General features: G+C 42.9%; 1 protein-coding gene and 1 long non-coding RNA gene across 6 annotated transcripts in view; one reads left to right on the top strand and one right to left on the bottom strand.

Annotated features, from left to right (window-relative positions):
• The window catches only part of dnm2a (dynamin 2a), a 28347-nt gene that overhangs the window by 959 nt on the left and 13384 nt on the right, over nt 1–14004 (bottom strand). The window contains exons 11-21 of one of the 5 annotated variants that reach the window (XM_062408355.1): nt 12731–12817; nt 12385–12455; nt 10745–10796; nt 9786–9797; nt 7442–7552; nt 5613–5722; nt 5347–5458; nt 5060–5224; nt 3672–3895; nt 3154–3420; nt 416–2811 (exon numbers count right to left, since the gene is read on the bottom strand). In XM_062408355.1, coding sequence (XP_062264339.1) covers nt 2739–2811; nt 3154–3420; nt 3672–3895; nt 5060–5224; nt 5347–5458; nt 5613–5722; nt 7442–7552; nt 9786–9797; nt 10745–10796; nt 12385–12455; nt 12731–12817 — 1284 coding nt within the window. In that variant the 3' untranslated portion in view covers nt 416–2738. Of the gene's footprint in view, nt 1–415; nt 2812–3153; nt 3421–3671; nt 3896–5059; nt 5225–5346; nt 5459–5612; nt 5723–7296; nt 7553–9571; nt 9605–9785; nt 9798–10744; nt 10797–12384; nt 12456–12730; nt 12818–14004 lie in introns of those variants that run through there. The other 4 variants (XM_062408354.1, XM_062408357.1, XM_062408356.1 and 1 more) reach the window with 4 other exon arrangements.
• Nucleotides 6245–7710, top strand: LOC133971127 (uncharacterized). The gene is made up of 2 exons (XR_009924358.1): nt 6245–6693; nt 7163–7710. It is a non-coding gene; the product is annotated as an uncharacterized LOC133971127 (long non-coding RNA).

Genomic DNA, 14004 nt, shown 5'->3' with positions numbered 1-14004 from the left:
CATATCAAAAATATTCACCCTCCTTGTAAGCTTTTGTTTTATTCTTCAAAATCAGAAAACAAAGGGGATCACTTCTTCCCTTTTTTATAGACTGTGAAAATACGAACACAAAAAAAAAAAATCTTCTACTATGAAAAGGTTTTGATTCTTTTGTTCATCCCTTGGCATATGTTGAAACTGCGCATTTGTGCTGAGGATCAGCAACCGCGGTCCGAGCGCTGCCTGTCTGAAGCAGGGAGGCTGCCGGTCGAGGGTTGCCATAGGAACATGAGCTGCTTTAAGTCAGTGTGTATTGGATTAGTTGTGGAGACGGAGAAAAGTGAGGAGAGGAAACCCAGGAGGGGCGCTACAGTACGTTATCTGAGAGAGAGAGAGAGAGAAGAGTGGATCACACAGGACACAAGGAGACACCAACCACCTGAGCCAGTCCCTTTATTGTACACAACACCTTTATTTACTCTCTTTGCGGAATTAGGTCATTTTTTTTGTTTATTCAAATCAATCCATTGCTACAGAGGCACTTGACAAAGGTTTTCAAAACAAAAAAAGAAAAGAGATTTTTGCAGGTTGGTTTCCAACCCCTTCCACCACATCCAGAGAGAGGCGGGAAAGAGGAAGGATACAACTTAATGCATAACAGGGCATTTACAGTCTGTTCTCTCAGGACAGGCTCGAGTGACAGGCACAAGGAAATAAGCCAGTAGAACTGAACCAGAACTTTTAAAAACATGAATTACTTTGTGAACCGGAGGTCTGACGTGTTGATTCTTCAGTTTAAAGATTCAGTGCCATTTTATAAGAACATTTTTAATTTCTGGCGCTGTCACTGAAAGCCGGACCCGTAGAGAAATGCAGGGGAAGATAAAAAAAAAAGAAAAAAAGAAACACATTCTGTCTTGAGAGTCTGTGGTTTTGGGAAATTTTTACATTTTTCTTGTCGGGTTGTTTAATCAAGTTTCAGTCCTCTGTGGTGAGAACAAGTCGAGACAGCTTCTCAAGACAGGATGTGCCTTCACACACCACAACTCCCACCACCCTCTCACCATTTCTACTGATCAAACCAAAAATGGAAACATCCAGATTATCAAGGTCACCCTCCCCCAGTTTTTCCCCAACACACCTACAAAAATTGGTCAGGTGACCGAACAGATGAAATTCACATCAAATGATCACAGCGGTGTGTTGAGCCCGAGTGCCCTCTCAAAACATGTTCAGACAATAAACAGAGGATTCATCCCTGTAGCAGAATCTAAAACAGTCCAATAGAAGCTGAGGGGTCTGGTTAATATATATATATAGTGATACACAGCTGACACAATTGCGGCCAAATCATCAGAAGAAATAACAAATGCCCAGGTTATAAATAATGCACCAGGAGCTAAGCAACCTCTTTTTCCCTACATCTGAAGCTAATGAAGTGACTGTGTTAGTGCTTCCTCTCAATGACAAGTCGTATGGGCTTCAATTGTGTTTTTTGTCATCATCCCTGGAATTAAATGAAATACAAGTGCTAACTCCCCAGTATAGGCCAGCTATATACAATATGTTTTAATATATGGAAGCAGGACTGATAGCAATAATTCATGTCCCAGAGTGAGATGTGCCAACTCCTCTATGCTTCATACCTCGATTATACTCTACATCACAGACCTGTCCTCATTGACACCCCCCCAACCGCTTCACTGAGTTTGATCCTCTCCGAGAGGACACTGTGCTGTGTGTTCCGTTTTTTTATGAGCCAGCTAATCCAGGAATGAACAAAGTCTACCCGAAGGCTCAAGGCCTCGTTGGGGTTCAACGGAGAATAAAGGGATTTAAAATACAAGGCTTTGGCAACTCGGAATTAGCGGAGAGAGAGAGAGAGAGAGAGCGCCCCACAAAGTCTTGCTTGCTCCCCTGGGTTTTTGTGCATAGTGTTCTGGTAACGGACAATAACATCCCTGTTACATGTGGCTGGTTGTAAGGCTGAGATGGCTAGAAGTGCTGGGATTGTAACGGCCAATCTGGCTGACATCTTTTCATTGTGGAAGAATATTTGACAAGACGGGGAAGCTGTAGGTTCCTCGCTCAGTCTCATGCGACCCTGACTATGTGTCCCCTCATGCTTTGCTTCAGCTGAGATTAGTTTAAGTTTAAAAAGGACAAAGCCACTTAAATAAAATAACACGGGGGGGTTGTAATCAAAACCTTCAGAATTACAACAGTGATAATAAGCTATTGTTTTTTCAGCATGAAATCAGTTAGGAAATGAAAACCCAGTGAAACATTAACAACCGGTTATGTGTGTATATCACACAGTGATCTATTCTCGGGGATCTAAAAAGGCTGAGGGAGGGGAGAGGAACGGCAGCCAGCAACACTTAATAAGTTATTTGATGGGACCCTGCATGAAACCTTGTCAGTGGAAATTAAGCAATTTTTACAATAAAAAAGCCTGAATTTGATAAATCGTCTCTATCTAACTGATCAGCTGGGTTTTTCATTTTGTGCTACACACATTCCACAGCAGTCAAATGTAATATTCAAGTGGTTAAGGGCTTGCTTTCTTTCTTTCATGTGCACTGATAAAGACAGTATTAGCAGCTTATTAACATTGCTTGAATAGACTTTAATACGGCTGGACGTTGCACAGTGTGAACCCCTATCATTCAGCCCCTCCCCTCGGGTCTCGGCCTATAGTGTGCCGATACACACACCAACGCACAAACACACACACATAGGTGGGAATGGCCACAGGTCTAGTCTAGCAGGGAGTGTTCAGCAGGGCGGATAATGGTGGGCCGGTGAGAAGGAGCGCCGGGGGGTCTTCGGCTGCAACAAGGAGAGAAGATAAAGCAAAAAAAGATTGAGACGTGCTCACAGAGAGATGGTGGCGAAACTGAAACATCCCGACAGAGTGAAGATAGGAGTCGAGGACATGAAGACATACAGACCAAAAGAAAGATACACACCTAAAACTGAGAGGGGAATGAATTCAGACAAATTATTGTAAACATTAAGACAGGAAACTAGTCGGTGTGAAAAAATGGCGCCTTTGACTCTTGAAAGACAGAGGAGGAGGAGATTTTGGTGACAAAACATTACTAATACAGTGAAATAAAACCGAATAAATATACATGACACAGATGATGACATCATGTAGAAAAGTCGTACCTTGGTACACCGGGCGGGACACGGGCTGGCCGGGAGGGGATCAGGGGCGGTGCGCTGAAGGGATCCTGGTGGCTGTTGAAGGCGTTGATGGGTGGGCCTGGGCGAGAGGGGATTGGTGGCGCACCAAAGGCAGGAGAGGGGTTAAGCGAGGCTCCAAAGGCAGGGGAAGGGTTCATGGGTGGTCCTGGTGTCGGCCCCCCTCGGACAGCAGGTGGGCGGCTGGGGGCCGGGGCAGTTGAAGGAGGGGGCCTGCGCTGAGGGGTTGGGCTGAGAGAAGAATATGACAGAGTAAAATGAAATGAATGTCTGATTAATTCTCCTGCATTTTTATCGGAGCCCACTCTCGAAGAAAAATTTGGGAGTAGTTTTGATGCTCAAATTTGGATTTGGCATTGATCACCTTTTTTTTTCAGCAGACGTTAAAATTTTGTTTTAAATTTTAGTATTTAAATCTTGATTATTGTGTACATTTTGCTGCATCATTGGATTCAGTATTTTCCATCCGTTACCCCTCTCACCTGGCTTCTTGCCTCCAGTTGTCAGCTACAGGTGGGGGAACTGGGGTGGAGATGGTGGTGGTGCTGATGTCGCCAATGATTTGCAGCGCCTCCCTGAGCGCATGATACATGCGCAACATTTCGTCTCTCCGCTGGGCCTGGTCAGCCGACTCCTCCATGAGGCTGTTCTGATCCCCGGACGAGTAGAGGTAGGCCAGCAGCTCCGAGTGGATGAAATCCTTTGCCTAAATGGAAGATAAGATTATTCAAAAATAGAAGGTGGAATCTTACATTGATTAACATTGAGAACAGGTTGATAAATTGTAAAAGTGAAAAGCCAGAGAAAGGAAGGGAGGAGACTAATTAACTGCAACAGAATTCATAAATCCTGGAAAAGAGCTGCTAAGTGGACAACAGTGGGAAGTTAGTGATGTTTGTGTGTGCGTGCATGTGTGTAGCTGTTTCTGGACTGACATCAAGTGAGCACACTAGAACATAATAAACGCACAGTGGCCATGTAACTGTGAGCCTGCATCATAAACTCTGTTAATTAGTGGCTTCAAGGTAATGACCTTGTGTTATATATAAAAACACGGACTAACTAAACACTATTCATCACAACTCAATGGTGCAGTGACATGTAGACCTAATTAAACTGCAGTTGATTAGATTGGAGCTTAGTGACTACTTTTATAAGTCATAAGGTAATGTACGACGCTACAATTGCTAGATAATAAATCGCTATAGGCATATAACATGCATTTATAGATACATACAGGCTCAGAGAGTTTGCATTCAGCTGTACAGTATTTGATTTGTAAGGAGCATATTTTCTACATGCAGTGTTATAATATTGAGTTTTCAGGCCATACAGAGCAGTGAATAGAGGATATTTAGTGTTGAGGTAGAGATTCAGATAGTGTGAGCATTCAGCATAGCAGACCTGCTGAGGTGAGAGAGGACGCACAGTGTTAATGTAAGTAACTCAAAGGACCTCTTTTGTTCCCTCCGCTAAGGAGTCTATGTTTTCATTGGAATCCGATTGTTGGTTTGTTAATTTGTCAGCAGGGATACACATTTAGCACCCAGCAGGTTTTCAAGCTTGGTTGAGAAATGGGCCAGTAAAAAAATCCCATTACAGTTAAGTGCAGTTCATAGAATATTATTCATCACTTTCACTTAAATTTTGCAAAACAAGGAGAAAAGGAAATGGTGTATGAATCTTGATATAATTACGGCGATGGGATCTATAAGTTTGTCCAATGTGGTGAATTATTAATATATAATCTGAATTTCTCTTTCTTTTTCCTTTACAAAAGCTCGACACTAAGCCTTGGCAGGGTATGTGCTCTACTTAGTGCCTTTGTAGTTGGAGGTCCATTTTAGAACCTAAGTACTAATGGACTCACACTATTGATCATGAGATGCATGATGGTCTTGGGCACGAGGTCTCTGATGGATTTGTTGATGATGCCAATGTACGAATCCACAAGGTTGCGGATGGTTTCCACCTGTCGCTCCAACTGAGGGTCCATAGAAAATGTGTCTGCAGGAGCAGCATCTTCATTCTCCGTCTGAGCAACACACAGTAACAACAATGGTGAAGAATAAACACACTCACATACCATCACATGCACTGACACGTGATTTAACTAATTCATGGACTTTGAAGAAACACAAAGCAGCACCCTCATACCTGGTCCTTCTCCGGATACACTCCCGCCCTGAGGAAAGATGCTTTCCAGCTGTCCACATCCTCTTGAGAATCACAGGCCAGTTCTACCTGACGAAGATCCTTGTAGACGTTTCTGCACACACAAACAACAGAGAAACAAAAGTGGTTGTGAATATGTAGGCCAACTCAGTGCACAAGGATACACAAGAACACAATGTTGAGGTCAATGGGCATTCAGTCTGGTAAAAAAAACAAAAAAAAAACTCTGTTGACTACATAACCCTGACCTTTGCTCTGTGTTGAAGATTGCGAAGGTGTGCTTTGTGGACATAAAGCCTTTCTCCACATCTCTGATCTTCAGGTTATCCAGCGGCAGCATATACTTCTTCTCTTTTTCCTAAGATGAGACAGAAAAGAAACATGTATTTACAGATGACACACAATACATAAGTAAAAAAAACTTGAAACCTAAAGCACAGAACAGGCGGAATTTTTATATATTCGCTGTGTGTTTATATTTCTGTAATGAAGAAGAAAACAGAGGAGAGTGAGTCAGACACTTCTCCACTGATGAGCAGATACAATGGAATGCATTTCCTCTGTGTGGACGACCACCAAGTTGGTGAGATGGAGAAATGTATGGTGACCGAGAGGAGGTGGAGGAGGAGGCGGAGGAGGAAGAGAGGGAGAAAAGGAGGAGCATGAGGGAGTTCTGGGGGATGGGGTGCCAGCTTTCACTGTTGAGCGCAGACATCTGGATTCATTTTAGTCCGCACTTACACAGCGAGCGGCGCAGGCCCAACAGTTACATCACTCACAGCTCCTCACAATCCCCCACCCCCACTACAGATACACACACACATAGACACACAGACACACAAACACAACGAGCCAAATACATAACCGCACGTGCAAAGACAAACATACAAAATCCCTAGCGTGAATAATTTGGCTGTGTGCATAAACTTGCATTTGTACGGATATGATCAACAGTCCAAACCCTAAAATATACAAACGCACAAACGCCTACACACAAGCACACTTGCGCACACACACACAATCACACCCCCCCTTCGGCCCCCGTAACCCAGTACGATTTCCTGCAAATTCCAAAGTCAGATCCCGGCTGGAACATTTCAGCCCGCCTGCCACGTCAGTTTGCCTCCACCATCCTACCTCTCCCGTTCTTTCTTTCTCTGCCTCTTCGCACAAGGCAACCGACTTAACATGTACCGATTCCATTTTGGTGGCCGGCCACTCCGAGACCAAAGGACCGCAGCTGCATCTTTAGCAGTAGTTTGTAGCTGTCTTTTTATGACGCAGAAGAATGGATATGACTGAGGCCTTACGAAGAAGATCGAGCGGCGAGTAAGTAAATCCCAAATGCTTACGAATATTTGGAGGCAAATGTGCATGTTTAGTTAGGTCAGTCTTTTGAATATAGTCTAAGATTATACAATCGGTTAAAAAAACGATCATCTGGTTTTCAGTCACGTAAACTTTATGCATCAGTTTATGAACAGAATGTTTCTCTCCAAGTCCTTGAATAGAAGCTTTGAAATGTATAAAACATAAACAAACTGTGGAGCGGAGTTTACTCAAGAGGAACCACCGTCCAACCATCTTATTGACCTAGATTTATTGACCTGAATCAGTTGAAAGTAATATTAGCTAATATTTTTTTTATATTGAGTTGTATTTAACACGATAAAAAACAGTATTGGTTCTAATTTAGCAGTCGTTTCCATGAATGTGACTTTTCTTTGTATGTTTTTTTTAATTTTTTCGCCGAGTGAAACTGAGTAATGTTTGCTCTCTGTGCCCCTCTGTGTCCTAGGATGGCGACCTGCAGCTGCAATGACCTCAGGGTCCTTCCCCCCATCAGCCACCAGAGTCCTAACCCCCCCGCCTGCCCAGTGTTCAGACTACCTGTTCATCAGGCTACAGCTGAACAGTAGTCTGCACATTGGTTAGGCTGGGCTGGGACACACACGCCTCCAACCACAGAGGATGATCGTCACTTGGGGATAGTTTATCTTCACAGTGCTTAATATGGTATCTTAATGTCTATGCATCCATGTGGAGCTGTGTCGTCCTATTTAGCCATTTGTCTCACCTCCTCGTCTTTGTACCAGGAAAGGGACTCAGCGGTCAGGATAAACCAGTACTCCTTGGAGCCTCCTTTCATGATGCTGATGTTGATGGTTAGCCAGCCTTTCCTGATAACCTGCACAGCGAGAAGAAGAAAGAGAAGGGTGGTAGGGAGAGTGGGGGCACCAGGAGGAAGGAGGAAAACAGCTTTATCAATCAGGTTTATGCATTGGTGACAAAATACAGTGATGTGACTAACACTAATAAAATCTTACCTCCTTACCTGCAAGGTCACTCAATTTGGTTATTTTTTTTATCCTAATATCAATCATGTTTTGTTTTGTACTACAAAGCGATTGATGAAATCAAATGAGTTAACATGGCGTGACTGTAACATGCCGTTATTAATATGGTTAAATGTTTAAAAAAAAGCATCAGATTGTTTAGTTGAAAAAAGCGAAGAGGGATGTAGTACTTGTGGAATTCCATTCAACAGAAAAGGAATATTTAAACCAATAAACAGGACCAGATGGTGTCCAGACGAGGCTAGTCCCAACACTCAGTCAAACACAGGTCGGCGGCAGTATGTTAGTGTTAACGGGTCAGTAAAAAATCTAGTCCAAAATGATCAGGTTTAGTGGGTTAACTGGACTCAATCAGGGGCTGAATTCCTGGATGAGTAAAATATGGGGTGAAGAGAAGGTTAAAGACGGGTGTTAATCAGAAGAAAGGATTCAATTCAGAAGCCAGCATTCACATAGTTAGTAGGGTCAATGCTATGACAGAAATGATAACGGCAAAGTCAAAATTTGAAATGGAGAGATGGAGAGGGACAAAATACATCACTGAGACTGAGAGGCCGGGTTAAGTGAATCACTCTAAGGAAAATACGACATGTATTTTAGAGGAGCCCTCTTCACAACTGTCTCTCAATATTTCCAAATGGACTCCCGTGCATCTCAAGTACAAATGGGGAAACTATCTGTGTAAGAGTGTTCTCGTGTAAAGTAAAGCTAAGTGGAACTGTCACTTTCAAAGGCTGCTTTAGACCTCTCCCTCCTGAACTCCCTCTGCCTCCAGCAGAGCTGAACTGAGTTATTGAGAAAAAAAAGGCTCATAAGTTGAAAAGCGCCAACACAAACATGGGAAAGGAGGCAAGAGCATAGGAGCTAAACTGGTAGTTGCCTTGGCGAGGACATTACTTAAACTTCTTAGATAACAAGGAGTTTTAAATCCCACTGTCAAGCCAGTCAGAAATGTTAGTACCAAGATGACATTAACAGTGTCAGACATTCTTTTAATGGGATGCTTTTTTGTTTCAAATAGACAACTGGAATACAATATTCAACCCTGTAAATCTACTTGTAAATCTACTTGTCATGTTAATTGGTTTATTCAAAGATGTGAAATTACATCTGAGATAAAGTAAAGAGTAAAAGGAAACAGCCCTATTTGGATTTGTCTTGATAATTGATGATGGAGATAGAGAATTTTGATCAAATCAACGAAATACATCCAAAAGCCATGACACCATATAAATTGTAATTTTTTTTGATCAGATCTGAATACAGAAATAACAAGTAGAGACAAGGAGAAGTGATTTTTTTTTAAATTTCGTATTAACATGCATTGAATCCAAAAACGAATAACACTAGAAATCGGAGATATCTGAAAGTATCCTAGTTATATGATTGTTGATTTTGGTTGTGTGTTGTGTTCTCGCTACCCACTCCCTCCCTGTTTTGTTCCCAGTGATGTTTAGGATGATTCTCCTAAGGCAAACTATAGCGGCACCATGCATGAGGCAGCAGCAGAGGTATAATACCAGAGACAAGTCAGAACTGAAGCCGCCGCTGGTCGATGGTGGAAGATTTATCTCTCTGTGGTTCTCTTAGAAAAAACAGGAATGCTACCAAAGATATATTGTGGGGGAAATTCACATGTTGTTTAAAATATTGTTGTAAATTGTTAGTAGCAGTGTAAAATAAGAGACAATTACTGTCGTATCAAAATTAAACCGAGAATAACAAGATCAAATATGATAGGTGTTACTTTAAATAAAGTCCAAATTACTGGAAACTAACCAAACATCAGTTTGATCAGTCCAAATTACTGGTAACTGATCAAACAAGTTTGATTCATCTGGAGACTCTACCTTCTCCTCATGGCCCTCTCCCAGTCCGCCAAGCTGCAGAAGGGTAGAACAACTTATTATAGCGAAAGGTTTGTTTATCCTGTTACCTCACAGCAGTCTGTCTTTGCCACCCTAACCATATTGGCTGACCTTTATGTGATGGCCTCAGTTCCTTTGCATGGCAAACCACTGCTGCCCCCGGGCAGGGTGTGGTTTAAATCTGTGGGGTACTTACCAGAATTTCACCCTGCATTAATAGGGGGAGGGGGAATTCAAGCAAAGTGGAGGGGAAGGGGCAGTATAACATCAAAGCCAAAAGAAATGAGAGATTAAGCAAGCAAAGATGAGAGACAGATTAGAAATGGGGAGATGGAGAGAGAAAAGGGTGAGAGGTGGAGGGTTGGAAGAAAAAGAAAAGGCGGGGAAGTAGGAGGGTGGTAAGAATGACAGGTTTGAGGGAGGAAAAAGGAGGAGGAAGCAGGAAATCCATAAGCCCACCAGAGAAAGACAGATGATGAGAGGCAGGAGAGAGAGAGAAATAGAAAGGAGGGAGAGAGAGGGGAATAGAGTTACATGCTATTAGAATTATTTCAAGTATATCACATTTGGTTATGTCATATTTGTAGCTCAGTCGATAGGTGCAGGGTCCATGCACATTCTCAATTTCAATACCAAAAGATGCTTGTGGGTTAATGGGAAGGCAACAAAACAATCCACATAGTCCTGTGATTAATTGTTGCTTCGTAGAACATCATGCCTGGATCACATGCAAACAGCAATTAATAATAGCCGTGGAGACAAATGCTTGTTTCAGAAAAAGCAGAGAAGCAAGGTCTCCGGTAATTTCACTAAAGCATCCCCCCCCCCACTGGCACTGCAACCTCTGATGCTGATGAGCAGTTTCATAATTGTGTTTCAAGATCTTACAAACACATATGAACACACATGTATATAAATGTCAATCTGAGCTCAACAGTAAATGAAAAGTACTCACTTTAACAATATTAGCTAAATAATGTACAGGGGAGTATCGTTAACAGATAGGTCAGGCCAGATTAAAGGCTATGAGCTAAATCACTGCTGGAGTGAGTTACTTTCACATGGTTGATTAATCGGCTGGTAATGGGAGGCATCAGTCAAGGGAGATTAAATCTGAGATTGGTGAAAAGGCCAGAGCGAAGTGATGAAACGTACCTGGTTGGGTATGGCCCTCTTCTTGTTTGTGGCTGTGTTCCTCTGCTGGGCACTGTCATTACACAAAGACGAAGAGAAAAGACAAGAAATATTGATGACACGCCACAGAAAACCTGCGTAACATATTCACTATCACTAGTCATGGTAAATATGTTTTATACTCTAATGCAAAATAAAAGGTTTTGCATGTTTGTACTATTGCAGTGCCCTATGTGAACATGCCTGTTTGGAATGGAGTGTTTACTTGGCCTGCGGTGATGCTGGTTGCAGCTTTCTTACTGAAACTGTAAATGATACCTGGAGTAATTGAGCCACGACAAATAAAGATGCTGCTGGACTGAGATGGCAGAACCCTGAAGCTGCTGCACAAAGATGTTCACCTGTTTATTAAGTTCTAAGTTCGGTAAAGCTTGACTACGCAGATCTCTGAACTGGAGAATCAGTCGCCTCTGGCATTGTCATGAACGTGCCCGTTGTCGTGATCGAGTCCCAGCTGCCACTGCTACAGAATGTAGGTCTCCGGTTTATTCAACGTTTATATATAATAAACGTATCAAATGTTCAAATCACACCGAACTAAAAACTCCACTTCCTGAGGTTCGATAAGATGAACTGATCTCGAGATATGCAGGCTACATACAGAGAGACATTTCTTGCATTAGTAGACCAAATGAACTACAACACACATACATGACGGTCAAGTGGACTGTAGGGGAATTTGGACAATATGGAGGCTCAAACGGTCTCTTTCAAACACACTGTACACACAACCCTACAATCTTTCTCTCAGCCCACCTGTTGTTGCTGTACCCTGGGGGGCTACCATCATCCAGCCTTCTGTAGTCAAGACTGAAAGTGACGTCATGAAAACTGTTACACAGCCTGGGCTTACCTCTGACAAATTACAGCAATCCACGTGCCATGCAGCGGCTCGGCATACCCCCTCACACACACACGCACAGGCAAACACACACGAGGGGTTTGCTTTTTTTAAATCAGTCAATGGCAAGACCGAAGCAGAGCAGGGGAGCTCCACTCAACTACATGCTACTTCGACTTAACTCAAACAGACGAAACTGTATAGCGAAATAACAACCAAAAAATTAGTTTCCAGTAAACATTTCGCCCTGGTCTGTTGATTGGTACAGTAAACATTCCCTGTAGTGACAGTCAAACAGCCTGCAGCAGACAGGAAGTTTACCTGTCCAGCAATCTAGCATGCTTGATCGAGTTTGGAGGGGAAGTTGCGTTGTAGCATGCCGGGGTGGGGGTGGGTGCAACGAATGCAACCTTGATCCATCGCCTCTACAAGGAGACACATGCTCTGATGTGGCTTGATCGCTAATTTGCAAGCATCCCACTGATGCACCGCAGCGTAAAAAATGTGGCTAATTAACACTTTGATTCAGTACAGTGGTGATCAGTCTGTTAAATTTCCGACATGGCGGCTAGGTTCCACATGTATCTATCGCTGACATACAAGATTAAAAGGGCTTTTCTTTCTCAATCTACGGCATCACAAGTGCACCTCAGACAACAGGTTAATCGGGGTCAAGGTGCCGGTGCTGAGGCTTGGCTCAACGGCAACAAGCAGTCAGTTGGGAAAGAAAAGATGGGAAGGGGGGATGAGGCATACATACTTCGCAAAGCCTATGAAGTCCTCATGGTTGGTGTTGATGTAGGACAGCTCAATGTCAATCAGCAGCAGAACCTTAATTAGACGCAGAAAATCTCAATTAGGAGGGGGAGGTCTCAATTAACAAACCACTTAGAGAAAGTCACACATCTGATATTTCACATTTGTGACCTGAACAAAAGTAAGTATGACAGAGAGTAGGTCTAGAGCTAATTTAAACATAGCCATAGCAATTATCTTCCACCTAAATGGTGTCATTAGTGCTGCAAATTGCAAATGTGGTGATGCTGAGGATGTGATTTTACTCAGAGGTTACTGTTCATTTAACAATTTTCGATCTAGCGTCTCACCTGGTCCTTGGTCTTCCCTTCTCGTTCTCTGACGTGGGTGGTGACGATCCTCTCCGTCTCTTCTCTCAGTCTGGGGTAAGAATTGAGCTGAAAAGCAACAGAACGCACAACTGCAGAACTAAACCAGGACACTGACACAGACGCGCTTACAAGTGAGCTGGAGCTTAGTGACACTTACCAAGAAGTAAGAGAAACAGGTGTGAGAAGTAAGAATAAGTAAAGAACAAAGGAAAAAGGAAAGAGATAGTCAAGTGACATTTCAATGCCACACACACACGCACACAAACACACACACTTTAAATACAAAGTGATAGTATGTTCTACAAGGTGGTAAGGTACATACCATCACCCAGGGATGACTTCATGGAAAAACAGAATCAATATGTTAGAGCTGTGAATTTGCTGATGACTGAATCAATTTTTTTTTTAAACATTTAATATCAAAACATGATCAGGACGTATTCGAAAGCAACCACGTCCATTTCCATGTCATCACTGGCTGAGAGTAAGGTCTTGGTAGTATTCCAGCTTTGAGAAGACTTGATGAGAAGGGAAAAGTGAAAGAATGAGGTGAGGCAGAGGATGGGACGGTGGCTGAGTTTCATGGTGTGCAGTTCCTTTCTCTGTCCACAAGATGACAGCGAAGCACTGTTGCTATGGAAACGCTTCCTTCAAGCGGCCACTTCTAGCACAGACAGGCTTTTAGTATCATCTCACCACCACCCTCATATCACTCCCTTGCAAAAAGCAGATAGCAGAATGCGAGGCAGACATGTGGGTCAGTGAGGGAGCGAAGCCAGGCGCCGCTTTGCTCAGACTGACGGAGCAGGCAGGGGGGAGTTGGGATATGGACAGATGGAGGATGCAATGTGGAAGTTGGAAAAAAAATGAATAAATGCTGATGTCATACACCTTGTGGGTGCTTACTGGTAAAAAAAAAATGAAGTTGTGCTCCAAACTTTAGACATGATGTGTAAGTTGATGCTCAATCTGAATGGTATGGAGACCTCCAGAAGTGGGAAAGGATTTGGGACAGGAAGATACACACATTTGATTCGGTGGGCATGGATAGTGTAGTGGCAAAGGGTTTGATTTCACAGGCGATGACATATAAATAATTAGAGAGAAAAGTGATCCCTTGTCTTTCCATGCTAACGTCCAACAAGGTGTGTCCCTAGTTACCTTAATGGCACACTTCATGACGAGTGCTGTGAGTTCGCACACCACAAGGTCCACACATTTGAGGCTGGGCTCTTTGAGTTTGAGGATCTGCT

This window comes from Platichthys flesus, chromosome 16, assembly GCF_949316205.1.
Source record: "Platichthys flesus chromosome 16, fPlaFle2.1, whole genome shotgun sequence".
Taxonomy (NCBI): Eukaryota; Metazoa; Chordata; class Actinopteri; order Pleuronectiformes; family Pleuronectidae; genus Platichthys; species Platichthys flesus.
Note: the sequence above shows the minus strand (reverse complement) of the source record. Positions and strands in the feature narration are given on the sequence as shown.